This window comes from Artemia franciscana, chromosome 2, assembly GCF_032884065.1.
Source record: "Artemia franciscana chromosome 2, ASM3288406v1, whole genome shotgun sequence".
Classification (NCBI taxonomy): Eukaryota; Metazoa; Arthropoda; class Branchiopoda; order Anostraca; family Artemiidae; genus Artemia; species Artemia franciscana.
This window is the reverse complement of record NC_088864.1, coordinates 54,892,267-54,910,081: the sequence shown is the minus strand read 5'-3', so window position 1 is coordinate 54,910,081 and position 17,815 is coordinate 54,892,267. Positions and strand designations below refer to the sequence as shown.

Sequence of the window (17,815 nt, the reverse complement as noted above, 5' to 3'; positions counted from 1 at the left end):
TAATAGATTACCAATGACATCTATGAAGTGGTGAAATTTTGAAGCCACGAACCTAGAGGGCTCTTCATCGGCTATTTGTGATAAGACATGCCTTGGCGGCAATAAAGTACTAGTCGCAAAAAACCAATAGAAAGCTAAGTTGGTTTATAAGACTGACTAGTTAAAATTATCGATTGTCCTTCCTTCTTATTGGAACTACCCACAGAAAAAGTATACCATTTGAAAACTAGCTTAATCAGTTTTTTTTCGGAAAATTATTGCGAATAATAATTAGTCTCCTAAAAATAATTTAGTTTTGCCAGTGAAAAGGTGGTTGGGATCCTCCTGTAGAATGTCGCTGGGTAGAAGTTGAGAATTTTTCAAGGTTTCTAAAAAAAAATTTAAAAATACAAAATAGACAAACAAGTCCAAACTTGCAATTTTAATACGGCTATTACGGTAATAATTCGAAGTTAGGGCTAAAAATCAAGAACCAGAATAATTTCCAAGGAGGACTGGGTTTGCTTTCCGAGTCTAACCAATTTATTTCTTCTCGCGAATGATGGTCTGATAGATTTCCACGTGTTGCAAACATCATAGGGAAGCTCTCCAGGGGCTCCAAACGAAGTCAGCTTCTTTTTCTAGCTCTTAAAATAACGACTTTTTTGCACTCTGCCATAGATTTTATTTTACAATGGAATTTGATTAAGTTTTTACTCTTTTCCATTAATTTACCATAACTTTTTTTTTGAATTTCTAACCATGAAATGAAAATGTATCTGAAAAACGTAAACTTACAAGAGCAAAAAAAGCATCTTTTTTCCGTTGACAAAGTACAAACACGGGTCAAGAAGAATTTAACCCAAAGGAGTGACTAGGCCCAATAGTAACCGAGACTCCAAAACAGAATTTTGATGACGAAAGATGAATAAAAAGAATTGGCTTTTTATGCTGATTCTAAATATAAAAGATTCCTTAAGTAGCCAGAAACTGGTTATACTCTTCAAAAGCAACGAGCTTTAGAAAATTTGCCTGATTTTCAAAAAAGGGGAAATATCCTCGAAAAGTCAAATAAACTTATTCATCATACCAGAGAACCCTACTGTAGAAGTTTCAAGCTCTCATCATATAAATTTGGACTTTTTTCCAGAATTAAGGTCATGGATGTGTGTTAATTAGTTTTTTTTTGTTCTTCCCAGGGCCGATCATATTCGACCATTAGTCCTAGAACTTCAGATACTTCATTTGAATAAAAATCAAAAATTTTAGTGCCCCTTTCAAGTGGCCAAATAGATTAAAGGGCATATTGCCCCTTTCCCACGCTCTTTTTTCCTCAAAATCGTCTGATAAATATTTGAAATAGCAATTCTGTTCAATATAATTGAAAGACCCAATAAAACAAAAGGTTCCGTGGTGATTTTTCTAGGGAAAACTTTATAAAGGGGGGGGGGGGGGTGAAGATTTCCTAAAATCTATTTTTATTTGTCTTACTTTCTCTTTAGTGACTTAATTTTACATGTGGAGATGTTCTGGAGGAACTGTCCGGGGAAATTTCAGCACGGTGCTCTTGGGGATTTTGATGAAGATGGGAAGGGTTAGGGTTTATCCTACCGCAGAACTTCTCCACGGGGGAATTATCACCTTGAGAGATTCTCCAAGGGAAAATTTTCCGTGGGAGAAACTTTCCATTTGGATTGGGGGGGGGGGATTTTAGAGAAAAGTGTTCCACATAGAGAGGAGTTCTGGTATGACTTGGAAAAACAATCAAAAATAAAATAAATAACCACTTTTTTTTCAAATGAAGTTATGCTAAGGAAAATTTCTCAGACAGAATCGTTTACAAGAAATTTTCAGGGGGATATTTGCAGTGAAGATGGAATTGTTTGGGGTTATTTCCTGGGAGGGTTAAGCATTTTACGCGGGAGGAAGGTTTCATGGAGGATTTTGTTTGTGGGGGAGGGGAAATTTTCCACTAAGAGGGAGGCGGATTTCCCAGCATTAGTTAAAAACAATCAGAAATTAAATCAAATAGAATTTTTTTGACTGAAAGCACGGAGAAATGTTGAAACTTAAAATGAAAAAAAGTATTCCGTATATAAAAGGGGCTGTCCCCTCCTCAATGCCCCACTCTTTACGCTAAAGTTTGACCATTTGTCCTAATCCTTTAAGAGTTACTCCTGAAACACAAGCACCGCACAATTAGAACCAGGAAATTTTTAGAAGTTCTAAAAACAATACCGTAATGAGTGGGGTCTTGAGAGGGAACAGCCTCTTTTATGTACGAGATAATTTTTGTTCATTTTAAGCTTGAATGTTACTCCTTTTTTACGTTGAAAAACTTTTTTTGCTTTCATTAAGATAATTTGAAGATATTGGCGAAATAAAATCTGATATATCCTTTTGTGTTTATGTTTATTTTAATTTGTGTTAAATGTAAAATATTAGGTTTGACTACAGAGAGAAATGTATTGCATGAGACGTAGCTTTTCCCTTTTCCTTTGACGTCAGAACAAACTACAACGTTTCATACAGATTACGAAGTAGTACAAGTCAATTGGAAGAATCCTCATAACTGATTGTCTCTAATCTAATTACATTTTCTGGATTAAGCAAATTATTTCTGTGTTTCAAAATAAAAATTGTCATTTTCTTAGATTTTAATAGGTTAGTCCAGACTAGAGACTGTACCCCAGGGAGAAATTTGTTTGTTCCTCTCTGTAAACTTGCCTATATTCAGAAACTGGCACGTAAGCCGATATGCTTACGCTCTCCTCTTTTGGGGGTAGGATACCAATACTAGACCTAAAAATATGGAAAGTGAGAAACTTGTGTCAGTCTTTTATAGCCCATGACATAATAGATTTTGTGTCCAATTTAGTTAGATTTGTTTGCTAAGCTTTTTATTGATACACCAACAACACCAACATACACCAGCGTCTTTACCGCTCTGTTTTTGCCTTGCAATGAAACTGTTTAAATCTTATATAGTGGACAATAAAAAACTTTTTCTAATTTTCTTGGTTTCTGCCTAGTCTTAGCTGCTTCAACCTTAGCCTAGCCAGTGTCACAAACTGTCACCCCGCTTTAGGAAACTCTGGCAAATCTAAGGCACACTCTTATTAAAGGAGGGCAAAATTACTTGGTGTCCTAGGAAATTGCTTTGATTTCTTTTGGGTTGAGAAAGCTTGCAAATTATTGAATATGCTTTTGGGCTTTTATATAGCCACAAATCTTCATTCATACCTCCTTAAATTTACCCCTTCAACTCTAGCTCTATAATCTTATTCCAGTCAAAATCAGAAATAAAAGAAAATACTCTGGGCTTTGAATCGTAAAGGCACTGATTTTGGCTAAACTCACTAATTCATTCAGGTTAAACTATTAATAGTCTACTAAATCTTGTTCAACATTGGCCATGACTTGGACTGTCAAAAAGAACCTTTAAAAGTAACCAAGACTTCAATAAAAAATATCAAATGAGCAATACCAGCAAAATATATTTGAAACAACTTAAGAGCCTTCTTGTGAAGCATTTTACATTTGTCCTACTGGAATTTAACATGAATAGGGGTGCAGTTGCAACTTTTCACAGCGAAAACGCTTTGTTTTAAGTTCACTTGTATTGAAGTCATCGAATTCAAAGTCATCCGTCAAAAACTGGTACATTACTTTCTCTACAGAAACCATCATTTCACTGTGGCTATTAAAAATGGCTTAGTAAATAATGTGACGATAACAATTAAGACAAGTCACTATTATAATTTTTTGCCAACATTAACGCGTAGACTATGATAAGATGGTCCTAAAAAAAGCTATCCATCGTGGTAAATACACTAATTTTCGCCTTTTTTTGTATCTTTATTTTGATTTATCGTAAAATTATCCATTCCTTCGAGTGAACACATACCTCTCTAGAGAGTAAAAGTTTATTGATTTGAACATTGAAAATTAGACTCACTCGATAAACAATTAACCGATGGCTTTATTGTCGAGCGAATGGTTGACGTAATAAAAGTTTCCCTGAGAGACATTTAGAAAAACAACGATCTTATGCTAAATAACCCCCAGAAGTATAGCCGATAATAAGTGCCTAACATCATATTCCAGTCTTCGCAAGTACAGTAAATCGTTCTTTTGTTAGGAGAAGGGTAGAGGAGAAAGATTGACAAACTGAAGCCCTTGAATTGGTGCTATTTAAGTGGAAACGATAGTAGTCTTAGCTGGAAAATCTTTCGTATCAAAATTTTATGAGCAATTTCGTAAGTACATCGTAGTACCGAGCATTGTCTTCCCAGGAACAAATTCCTGTACATATACTTGGTATTAGATGCAATGGCTTAGCATTCAAGCATTATTTAGATGCATAGCCAAATTTAATAATTTCAACGACACAGTTACTGTGGCAAATATACTGTGGCAGTATATTTTGAGTTATTTAACTTTTTCATTTTTTAATATTTTGTTTATTAATCATATAAACAAAGAACTTTAATTGAAATTCACGGATTTTAAAACGTGGAATTTTATCTGAAACATATTTTTTTAGTTTTCAACTGAACGTAAGGAGTGACATCAAAACTTGAAACGAGCAGAAATTATTATGTATACGAGGGAGCTTGCCCCCTACTCAGTACCTCACTCCTTACGCAAAAAGGTTTTATGTATTAATTTTTTTTTATTATTCTAATTAAACTATCCTTGTGTTTCAGGAGTTTTAAAGGATTAAGAATCTTTAAATTTTTCTTAAAGGATTGGGACAAAAAGTCAAACTGTAGCTTTAGGACAGAAAGTCAAGCATATTGATTATTGTTGCCTGAACTCAAAGTCAAATATTACTCCACTTTTCGTTTTTTGTTTTCTAGTTTCAAAAATCCTGCCCTCACTCCAGAGGCGCCATTTGGACCAAATCTTGGGGTGGGCATGAACTCCATCTTGGCCCCCCGACTCACATCGTGTCGCGTAATCATCTAGGAAATGGGTATTTGACAGAACTCGAGAATTTTATTATATATCTTACCTGCTTTCAAAGTTTACTATGATTAATAGCAAATAGCGTAATTACCCCAAGGGCCGTCAAGTAATTACGCTCTTTGGTTAATATGCGTGCAGTAATTTCAAATCAATTGGACAGAATGGATTATGTTGGACATAATGGATTATTATGGCCGGCAAAGGGCCCTTTGTGGTGGAAGCTTGGGCCCCCTGGTAAATCTGAGGTGGGAATTTTCCCACCCCTGACCCTCCCCCCAAATGGCGCCTCTGCCTCACTCTCGACTTTGTTTGTTCAACCAATTAAAGTTCCATAAAATTCAACAGAGTTTATTGCGCCATAATTGCATTTGGATTACATATTTGTCAAAGCTGATGTACAATTATACGCAGGGAGAATTGTTGGCCAAAGGGGGGGATTTTTTGTTGCTAAGAGTGTCAGGGGAGGGGGAAGGGAATAAACCAGACCACGTAAAAAAATATGTTTAAAAAGAAAACGGATGACCTGACTAGCTTAATGAAGGCAGTGTCAATGTTATTCGCTTTCGATAGTGACCTTATATATGGTTTATTGCCAACAAAAAATGTCCTTTCACCGAAAAATAAATGAAGGTAGATATCATAGCTTACAATATAATTGTATATACTATACACATACAATATATACAATGGCCATTCGTTGATATACCCCCATGGGAATAAAAATTCAAGTTCATTTTAATATTTATTTAATTAATATTATATGATTAATATATAATATTTAATAAATATTGATAATTATGATTATATATATATATATATATATATTTATTTATTAATATTATATTTATTTGATGTTATAATATTTAAGATTTATTATTCTGCAAGAAAGTATCCAGGACCATCCTACCTTGTAAGAAGATAAATATCATTCTTCTATTCTCTCTAAAAATGGTAAGCCAGATTATAAAATACTTTAGTCGGTAAGATAGTGGTGCGATGCGAAGCTATTTTACTGGTTCAAGTTTCCCATTTATTAGGCTGTATTTGAATGTTCTTTATGCAAAAGTTTTTTTTTAGTACTTTTAAAAGAGCTTTAAATTCTAATTAAACCGCTTTTGTGATTCAGGAATCATCAAAAACTTCGTAGTAAAGAAATGTAAGTAAGGAGCGACCAGGGTCAATAGTAACCGAAACTCTGTTTTGATACCAATAGCTATATCAAAAGAATTGGGCTTTTATGCTAATTTCGAATATGTAAGTTTCATTAAGTTTAGTCTTACCCATCAAAAATTAATAGCCTGAGAAAATTTGCCTTATTTTTGAAAAAAGGGGAAACACACCTTAAACATCAGATAATCTTAATTTAAATTGTATAATCAGATTCAGTGTATTAGAAAACCCTTCTATAGAGGCTTCAAGCTCCTATCTGCAAAATGTGGAATTTTGTATTTTTTGCCAGAAAAAAACCACGGATGTGTGTCTATTTTTTTCCCAGGGGTGATTGTATTTTCCCAGTGGTCCTAGAATTTTGGGAGAGGGCTCATTTGAACGGAAATTAAAAGTTCTATGGCCCTTTTTTATTAACCAAAAAGATTGGAGGGCAATTGGGCCCTTTCCAACGCCCACTATTCCCCAAAATATATCTGATCAGAATTTTGAGATAGCCATTTTGTTCAGTATAGTTGAAAGGTCAAATGATTATGTCTTTAGGTATAAAATAACCCCCCACAGTCTGTGCGGAGAGGTTTGTAAGCTATGAAATTCACCCATTGTTTACCTATTTGTGTTTGTTATCGGGAAGTATACATATAAGTTTTTTTTTTTTTTTTTTGGGGGGGGGGGTTGTGCTTGGAATTGAGTTCTATAGAAGGATATTTCTTGGGAAGGGAAATTTCTGAGGGGTAAATATTCCAGGGGATGTTTTACATTGGGGGTATATGACATAATAGTTATACGAAACTCTTTTTAAATGTCTTACGTTCTCTTTGCCAAGTTTTTCATGTGGAGATGTTCCAGGAGAATTACCTAGAGGCCTTTTTTCGTGCATTTTAATTTCAGGGAAATAATTTCCACGGAAGGGGGCATTTCTGGAGTGATCGAGAGAAACGGTTTGAAGACTAAAGTCTTATTCAACTAAAAAAATGCTAAGGACAATTTTTCAGGCAGAATCGTCAGCAAGAAATTTTACAGGGAGGGGGGATTCTCAGGGAAGATGGAACTGTCTGGAGGAAATTTGATGGGGGGGGTGTACTTTACGCTGGATGAAATTTCCACGGAGGAGTTTTCCGTAAAGGGGAGGTATTTCATAGAGTGTGAGCCAGATATACCGGCAATATTTGAAAAACGAAACGTAAATTATTCCATATATGAATGGCTGTTCCCTTCTCAAAACCTTACATTTTACTCTCGAGTTTGACTGTTTACTAAAGTTGAAACACGGGGGCCGATTAATTAGAATAGGAAGCTTTTTAAAAGTGATAAAAGCTTTAGCATAAAGAGCAAGGTATTGAGGAGGGGACAACCCTTCATACACAGAACAAATCTACAAAAATTAGTATATAAATTTTGTTTTAATTTTTTATGTACGGTGAGGCAAATTCAAACCTTTATTAGTTGAGAAACGTTCAGAAATTAAATAAAAACGTTTTTTTTACTGAAAGTAAGGAGCGACATTAAAACTTAAAAAGAACAGAAATTATTCCGTATATATGAAAGGGGCTGTCCCCTACTCAATGTCTCGCTCTTTACGCTAAAGCTTCAAAAGTAGAGTTGTGACAAAAAATCAAAATTTAGTGTAGAGCGAGGCATTGAGGAGGGAATAGCCCCTTTTACATAAGGAATAATTTCTATTCTTTTTCAGTTTTAATGTCGATCTTTAATTTCAGTTAAAAAAAACTTGTTTTTTTCTTTTAGTTCTTAAAGAATTGGGACAAAATTCGAATATTAACGTAAAAAGTGATTTATTGAGGAGGGGGCGTATCATATACGTAATAATTTCTGTTAGTTTTGAGTTTTAATATTGCTCCTTATTTTCAGTTGAAAAACATTTTTTTTTATTTAAAATTCTAAGTAAAAATCCAGTGAGCACAAAGTAGGCCTAAAATATCAGAGGAAAAGCAAAGTAGGTTAAACAGACTAGTTAAATTTAAGCTGGTAGATCTACTGGGGATGTAATACTGCTTTTCTACCCACTTCTGCATCTCACGGCATCTGAAAAGACAAGAATGCCTTGGGTTGAGCAAAGTCGCCAAACGCTAGATGTCATTGATGATTTTTCTTTTTGACACTAGCACAGATTTCCACTCTTATAAGTCTCCATACTCTGACCTAAGCCTTAATGTTTGTGAATTTCCTTGAAGTTGAAACTCATGCCGAGACATGCACCTGAAGTTCCTTATCTGCATCATTTTTTACTAGGTTAAACCTGTCGCTACAACCATGTATAAAATATCTGTATTTATACAGATATAAGTGATACGTATAGCTGGTATTCATCTGTGTTGAACTAAATTTGCAAGGAACGTCCAACATGTTATAATTTTGAATTTAAATTGCATTTTAGGTTTGCAACGGTAGATGAAATTAAACTTATTTTTTCTTAACAAATTCAGCATGTCAGATATTTTTCTTACAAATTCAAGTTCAGCATGACTTCTGGTCAACAAAAATTAAAATGTTACAGAGATGGACGGAATCTGACCCCAGCCAAATGCAAATTCAACAACAGTTGAAGACATCCAACATGTTTTTTCATCCTAATAAAACTTTATAAAAATGAAAATTCAACTATGTTAGCAGATAGGGCTTGCTCTTAGCAACAGCTTTGCTGTTGAACTTTAAAATTACTAGATTTTCAATACTTTTGAGTTGTTGGATTCCAATATTTTTTTTTCACTCAGTGCATAAAACTGAAAAATGTGACTGTAGGAGAGGAAAAAAATTCTAACGGACAGTTAATTGCTTCTAACGAGGCACATTCCAAATTACAATCATGCGAAAAAATTAGGCTAAAATTTAAGCGAAGAAGATGAAGTTTTCACCCGCGTGTGGTGGGATAGGAAAGAGGCAAATGGAGAATATACAATTTTTCGTCTGAAAATGTACACGGCGACCCGTAAGATTCTTAATTTGGCTCATACTCAGCCCTGCTATTTTCTACTCTCTAAGCTTTCGGTGCTGTCGCTAAAAAGAAAAAAAGAAAAATCAATCAGAAATTCAACAAAAAGCTCTTTGTTGTAGTTATAAAGTAAAGAAGAGAATAATTTCAAACACATTATCCCTTGTACCAAACATCACAATTTATTTATAAACATAAACATTTTATTTTCAAAATGTTGTCTTTTATGATACAGCTATACAAATATAATTTATTTTGAATGCTGACAGTTCTGATTATTTGCAAAAAAACTAAATCACATTCTGTCACCGTGAGAGAACACCTGCAGCCAGACATACAAACAGTGTTGATAAGGTCCAATGTGGCCCTGAAAAATAAAAGGAAAGTATATTAGTTGGAAATTTCAATTATGTGAAATAACTTTGCTATCGTTTGATGAAGTCCATAAAATAAGCATTAGTTTGAAAAAAGATGATATTTGTTCTGATATCTTCAAAAAAACGAATTTTGGCAATAAAAGAATCAGGCTTGATTCACAATTTGGCAATAAAAGAATCAGGCTTTTTCTTAATTAAATAAAAAAAACAAGTTTTTTCAACTGAAAGTAAGGAGTGACATCAAAACTTAAAACGCACAGAAATTACTTCGTATATGAAAGAGGCTGCTTCCTCATCAACGCCCCGCTCTTTACGCTAAAGTTTGACTCTTTCTCTCAATTCTTCTTTCTAAAACAGTAAAAAACTTTAGCGTAAAGAGCGAAGCGTTGATGAGGAAGCAGCCTCTTTCATATACGAAGTAATTTCTGTGCGTTTTAAGTTTTGATGTCACTCCTTACTTTCAGTTGAAAAAACTTGTTTTTTTTATTTAATTTCTGAACGTTTTTGAATCAATGCATGTTTTGATTTTGGCTCTCCGCAGAGGAATGATCAAAACGAAATTTGCATATTTTTTTTTTGGCTCAATGGCTTTCTCATAATTTTGATCGAATGATTTTGAGAAAAAAAGAGCGGGGGACGAAGCCTAGTTGCCCCCCGATTTTTTGGTTAATTAAAAAGGCAACTAGAACTTTTAATTTTTTACGAATCTTTTTATTGGTAAAAGATTTACGTAACTTATAAATTAGCTTACGTAAAGAACTTTTGTATTCTCATGTTTTTATTACATATATGAGGGGATTCGCCCCATCGTCAGTACCTCGCTCTTTACACGAAAGCTTAAATTTTATCCCAATTCATTAAGAATGACCCCCTGAATCACAAAAGCCGTAGAATAAGTAGTTGAAATTACCGAAAATACTTTAGCGTAAAGAGCGAGGTATTAGAAGGAGGTGAGCCCCTCATATGGGTAATAATTTCTGTTTGTTTTAAGTTTTATTGCTGTTCCTTACTTCCAGCTGAAAAAGCTTTTTCACTTTTATTTTTTAATTGTTTTTTTTTAATAATGCTAGTAAATCCTGCTCTCCCTTCATGGAAATTTTCTTCTCCCATTACAAATTCTCGAAGGAAAGTTCCCCCAGCATATCCCCCTCTTCTCAACCCCTCCCCCAAACCAAAAAAATCCTCCTGAAAACGCCTGTATACTTCCCAATAACCATTACTATATGTAAGCACAGGTCAAAGTTTGTAACTTGTTGCCCCTCCCACGGGGACTGTGGGGGAGTAAGTCGTCCCCAAAGACATAGTTATAAGGTTTTTTGACTCCGCTGAATAAAATGGCTATCTCAGAATTTTGATCCGTTGACTTTGGGAAAATAATTAGCGTGGGAGGGGGCCTAGGTGCCCTCCAATTTTTTTGGTCACTTAAAAAGGGCACTAGAACTTTTCATTTCCGTTAGAATGAGCCCTCTTGCAACATTCTAGGACAACTGGGTCGATACGATCACCCCTGGGGAAAAGAAAAAAAAAAACAAAAAAACAAAAAAACAAAAAAACAAATAAACACGCATCCGTGATCTGCATTCTGGCAAAAAATGCAAAATTCCACATTTTTGTAGATAGGAGCTCGAAACTTCTACAGTAGGGTTCTCTGATACGCTGAATCAGATGGTGTGATTTTCGTTAAGATTCTATGACTTTTAGGGGGCGTTTCCCCCTATTTTCTAAAATAACGCAAATTTTCTCAGGCTCGTAACTTTTGATGGGTAAGACTAAACTTGATGAAACTTATATATTTAAAACCAGCATTAAAATGCGATTCTTTTGATGTAGCTATTGGTATCAAAATTCCATTTTTTAGAGTTTTGGTTACTATTGAGCCGGGTCGCTCCTTACTACAGTTCGTTACCACGAACTGTTTGATCCGGAGAAAAAGTTACAAGAATCTTTAGCTAGCTTTCTTAAGCCTATGTGCTAGAGTGTCGAAAACGTTTTAAAATTTTTGGTATTATTTTAGCTGTTGTGGCTTGATTTTGGAAAATGAAGTATTCATAATTTTATGTCATTTGAATCTATAAAGATATACAAATTTATAAAACGGACTATATTAAATTAGACTCTAAAAGGCTGAACTGACAGAAATAATTTCTAGAGAGAAAAAAACAAGTCTAAACACCAAAACAAGATGTGAAAATGTAAAACTGGTTGTAGATAGATGACATTTTAGTTTACATGCCTTTACTACTGACAAGTCAAATACAGATTCGGCACCAGGGAATTAGTATGTCAGCTATAGTTTGATCTTATAAATAAATTAGACAAAAACTGATACCATTGGATTCTATAAATTCAAGAGATGATGTACAAATTCATAAGATGGATTTGATCTTGAATAAACTCTGAAATTTTCAACTTATGGAAATAAATTATAGTGAGAAAAAAAGTCCAAACACCAAAACACATGGTTCAAAATAGACTGAAGTTTGGTTTGTATGTCTTCACCATTGATAAGTCAAGTATAGATGGGGCACTCGGGTATTAGTTTATCATTTCTGATTAGGTGCTCAATGTTCTGCCATGATTGCAGAAACACAAAATGAAAAAAAAAACTTTTTTTGCATGCAGATCAGTCGCCCGCGTAGCGTGGATACTGATCTTCTGAGGAGATACATTTTCAAAAAATAAAAATTTCGCATTTTTATATATAGGGGCTTGATACCCTGTACTAGAATTCTTCTAAAGGCTTAATTTGGTGCTGGAATTTTCATTGAGGTCACCCCTGTTCTTGGAGTTACTTCTCGTCTTTTCGAAAAAACTCAGCAAGTTTTCTCATCTCGTAACTTTTTATAAGTATTTTTAAACTTCAAGAATTTTATATACTTATAGTCACCATAAAAAGCCACTTCCTGGACGTATTTAGCATTAGCAAAACTATTTTTTAGAGTATTAGTTACTAATAACAGATATCACTCCTTAGTTCATTATCATGAACTATTTGAATGACACCGTATATGCCAATTTTGAAGTAGAACTATAAGGCATGAAATTGATTTTTATTGAACTATTATAGCATTTCTTTCAACAAAGATGGAAGAGCGCTCATTGAGGATATGGGATGACATCTCCTAATTAGTCGCATTCGAAAAGGGCTTCCTGTTCTCTTGATTTGTTGCCTCTTCTCTTTTCACAGCTGGAATTTCCTTAAATATCAAACAGTTCGTGGTAACGAACTGTAGTAAGGAGCGACCCGGCTCAATAGTAACCAAAACTCTAAAGAATTGAATTTTGATATCAATAGCTACATCAAAAGAATCTCATTTTAATGCTGATTTTAAATATATAAGTTTCATAAAGTTTAGTCCTACCCATCAAAAGTTACGAGCCTGAGAAAATTTGCCTTATTTATGAAAATAGGGGGAAACACCCCCTAAAAGTCGTAGGATCTTAACGAAAATGACACCATCAGATTCAGCGTATCAGAGAACCCTACTGTAGAAGTTTCAAGCTCCTATCTACAAAAATGTGGAATTTTGTATTTTTTGCCAGAAGACAAATCACGGGTGCGTGTTTATTTGTTTGTTTTTTTGTTTTTTTTTTTTTCCCCAGGGGTCATCGTATTGACAAAGTGGTCCTACAATGTCGCAAGAGGGCTCATTCTAACGGAAATGAAAAGTTCTAGTGCCCTTTTTAAGTGACCAAAAAATTTGGAGGGCATCTAGGCCCCCTCCCACGCTCATTTTTTTCCCAAAGTCAACGGATCAAAATTTTGAGATAGCCATTTTGTTCAGCATAGTCGAAAACCATAATAACTATGTCTTTGGGGATGACTTACTCCCCCACAATCCCTGGGGGAGGGGCTGCAAGTTACAAACTTTGACCAGTGTTTACATATAGTAATGGTTATTGGGAAGTGTACAGACGTTTTCAGGGGGATTTTATTTTATTTGGGGGTGGGGCCGAGGAGAGGGGGCTATGTTGGAGGATCTTTCCTTGGAGGAATCTGTCATGGGGGAAGAAAAATTCAATGAAAAGGGCGCAGGATTCTCTAGCATTACTATAAGAAAACAATGAAAAATAAACATGAAAACGTTTTTTCAAATGAAAGGAAGAAGTAGCATTGAAACTTAAAACGAACAGAGATTATTACGCATATGAGGGGTTCTAAAAATACTTTAGCATAAAGAGCGAGGTATTTAGGAGGAGATAAGTACCTTGCTCTTTATGCTAAAGTATTTTTAGTAATTTCAACTATTTATTCTACGGTCTTTCTGATTCAGGGGTCATTCTTAAAGAATTGGGACAAAACTTACGATTTAGTGTAAAGAGCGAGGTATTAACGAGGGTACAAACCCCCTCGTATACATAATAAAAAAATAAGGTTATGAAAGTTTGTTACGTAAGTTAATTCTTAAGTTACGCATATTTTTTACTAATAAAAACGTTCGTTAAAATTAAAAGTTCTAGTTGCCTTTTTAAGTAACCGAAAATTACAGGGCAACTAGGCCTCCTTCCTCACCCCTTATTTCTCAAAATCATCTGATCAAAACTAAGAGAAAGCCATTTAGCCAAAGAAGGAATTAATATGCAAATTTCATTTTAATAATTTATTTGCGGAGAGCCAAAACCAAACATGCATTAATTCAAAAACGTCCAGAAATTAAATAAAAAAAAACTAATTTTTTTAGCTGAAAGTAAGGAGCGACATTAAAACTTAAAACGAACAGAAATTACTCCGTATATGAAATGGGTTGTCCCCTCCACAATCCCTCGCTCTTTACGCTAAAGTTTGACTTTTTGCCACAATTCTACTTTTTAAAACAATTAAAAGCTTTAGCGTAAAGAGCGAGGGATTGTGGAGGGGACAACCCATTTCATATACGGAGTAATTTCTGTTCGTTTTAAGTTTTAATGTCGCTCCTTACTTTCAGCTAAAAAAATTAGTTTTTTTTTATTTAATTAATAAATATAAGTCACTTTTTTAAAGACTTTTTCTAGATCCTCACGTGGTCGTAAAAGTTGCCCTTACCCTTTTATGAATCTTTCAGGTGGTATAGGCTTGAAAAAAAAAAAAACTTTATTTACGGTATTTCGTTCGCGTACGGTGTCTGACATTAACCCGTAACTCCAGATTAAGTAATCATACATGGCACAGGAGTTGGCGGCAACGATCTGTATGCAAAAAGTGACCCGTGCTTATGGTAAATGCATCATTAAAATAACTATTTGACAACAATATATACATCAAATGATTTTTTATGGTTATTCTAAATAGACAAAATTTACTAAATTTAAAGTTACTTGTCAAAATTATCGGATTGCGGAAAGCTCCTTATTTCTGGAAAAAGAGGAAAAGTATCCACTTAAAGGGACGCAATCTTATTAAAAATTGTACTGTCGTATTCACCGTCTTAATTTTTAAATTCTAATACGCAAAATAAGAAATATTGCGCTTTTGTGAGAAACTTGGTCACGTGTGCCCGTTTATTTTATCTCATTTTTTTTCTCCAGGGGTCCTTGAGTATTAAGGAAAGGATATCAAAAGCTGCAGTGCCCTTTCAAGAAACAAATTTGCGTTTTCTACCATTTGTGGCATAAAAAATAATTGTAACCCGAGCAGGATCAAATGCTATCGAGTGAGAAATCTGAGATAGCTGACCGATTTAGAATGATAACACAGCGATCTATTCAACTTCTCAGTTTCAGAGGCGGCCGCAAAGTGACAGCGAACTCGTACCAAAGGATACATGCAGTCCAAAGAAATAATAATAATAATAATAAAAAAAAATCATCAATCAAATGTGATGCACTGATCTCTACAAAGGCTCGATGAAATGTAAGCAAGGGGGGATATAAATACTATTGAAACAATAACTCATAAACATTAAATAAAAAAAAGAAAAAGCAAGGAAGAGAGGGAGAAGGGGGCAATTGAGGGACAGAGAAAGAGAGAGAGATTTCAGGAGCTTACAAGAACTTAGTCTGATCACTCAGCAAAAGCTAGAACGGCGGCCAATGGAGAAACCTCAAAAACTAAATTATTTTTATAGGTCTTTTGAATGTCTAAACAGGTGATATTCTCAAACTGAAACACGAGGAGTGTTCCATATAAAATGACACGCAACTAAGGGCTTGAAATCAAGGCGTGAGCTATAAATAATTTGAACGGAGCTGATAATTCAACCAATCACATACACAGGATGAAGTGAATCCAATGGACTGATAAGGTCACTACGGAGCTGAAGAAAGGTAAAGAATGCACAGAAAAGAATATTTTCTTTCAATATCTAGTACCAGTAACGGTTTTGCTGGTAAATGATCTATTTCCTGGATTAGGATTATAGCTTCATTGTAATGCAGGGCTATCACGGCATCAATAAAGTTAATAAGGCTGTCCACAATGCTAATAAACCGTTTTCCTCGCATAACTTTGTTAACTTTATTGCTGTCGTAAAAGAGTTGAACTTTATTTAACTTTTTCAAGAAAGTTCGCAAAGTTCAACCAATAGCAAAAGACTTGAGGGAAAATTCCCAATAAACCACAAAGAAATCAGTGTCTATGTAAGTAATAGTGAATACTTGTTTAAATATTTTGTCTGGTAAAAGAACAAGGGTTACTCAAAAATATATTTTCATTTATTATTAAAAAAAGTACTCAAAAAGATTGTTTTCTCAGCTCCACGTCTGATTATTTCAGTTACTTTCCATGAAAAATTGCTTTTTCATGGTTCACACTTTCATGAAAAACTTTATTAGCTTTATTGAGGCTATGGGAGCCCTGCATTAGTCTTAGTGCATACATTTATTTGAAACACTCCGTGATTCATTTCCGATACATCTTGAAGCCGCCCAAGAAATATTTTTAGGTGTTTTTCAGAGATGATTATCATTTCTTATATGAACGTCAGACTTGCCTTCAAAATATGGTTGGACGGGGAGGAGACGGAAGTCTTCCTCATGTTCAAGCAAGCCTTGGATCAAGGTAAAAAAAAAAGTTTTTTTATTGCAATATGTGGATCCATGATTCTACACTTCGTGCAAATTTTAAATATGCAAATTGATCAATTTTAAATTATAATCATTAAAATCTACTATCGCTTGTATAAATGACGAAAATTTAATAAATGTAGAAAAAGGGTAAGCAACCCCAGAAAAGGGTGTGATCCTGACATACATTTTTTCATCAAAAGCAACTTTAATGAAAACTATAAATCTACTACCTACAAAAATATAAAATTTCTACATTTTTTCTCCCAGGGGTTATTATAACAAACCAGTTGTCGTTAGTTATTGGAAGAAGGGCTTGTTTGAGGGACAATTCAAAGATCTGGTTGCAATTTTAAGTAAAAAAAAATACCATGCAACACCAAAGGTGTGATTTCTGGCACTTTGTTCAGCCAACGGTAATTTTGACCGAAATGGGGCTAGGGTGCTATTTTGACAACATGGATCTACATAGTGTCCTTTGATTTAGTTCAACATGTCCTGGAAGGTTCTACTTAATACCCTTAGGATTTTCTGAGATATATTGAGGGGGATAAGGTGTCTTATCTGAGATCAATTGTTAGGTATCTAGTGCCTTTGTTTTAGTATTAAATCTTCCTTAACGTAGACAAAAAGTTGTAACTTAATAACCCTTAGCCATTCCTTAGATGTTGCACATACTTCCTTTTCATAACCTGGTATATATGGAATATTTGGATTTAGTTCAATATCCCTCTCAATATCCCCTAAAAGTCTGAACTTGAACTTCTTTTGAAAACCTGGATGAAAATAGTACCTTTGTGGTTAGCATCATAACCCGAAGCATACCCAGAACATTTTAACTTGATCCCTTCAGCCATTCTTGAGATACGATGAGTGAAATAATGTGCCTTTGACCGGGTCGTCTAGGGGCTAAAGTGACTATTCGTGTAGTTTTAAATCCCCATGAACATGCCCTACAAATTTCAGCTTAGTAGCCTTAGCCATTCCCAAGATATTGCAGTTTATTTTTCTTAATTCTACCTCGTCCTCAACAGTCTCGAAAAGTTTCAACGTAATAGCCTCAGGTGCCTCTGAGATAATTTTGATACACCCTTTTGATAGCCTGCATGCAAGAAGTGATGCCTCAATGGTTTTTGTGACAGCCATAGCCACTACTCGTTTCTTCTCTTAATGATTTAAGATGAAGAAGAAGCTTAGCGCCTATCCCCTCAAGACGCAGCTGTTATACATTTTCTTCAAGACGCAGATGCATGTTATGTAATAGGGTATTGTTTACTTTTGGTGGTAATGTTAGAGTCCGCTAGTCAAGCAGGGGGAGTCTAGATAATAAGGAATATTTACTTATGGAGAGGGTGATGCAATCTTGCGTAACTTGGTATATAGATTGGGA

The 17,815-nt window shown here is 34.6% G+C and overlaps 1 protein-coding gene across 2 annotated transcripts in view; it reads right to left on the bottom strand.

The window, feature by feature from the left end:
• Positions 1-9,230: 9,230 nt before the first annotated feature.
• Positions 9,231-17,815, bottom strand: part of LOC136043753 (suppressor of lurcher protein 1-like) — an 840,975-nt gene continuing 832,390 nt past the window's right edge. For both annotated transcript variants that reach the window (XM_065728675.1, XM_065728680.1), the window contains one exon: positions 9,231-9,434. In XM_065728675.1, coding sequence (XP_065584747.1) covers positions 9,373-9,434 — 62 coding nt within the window. In that variant the 3' untranslated portion in view covers positions 9,231-9,372. The remainder of the gene's footprint in view (positions 9,435-17,815) is intronic.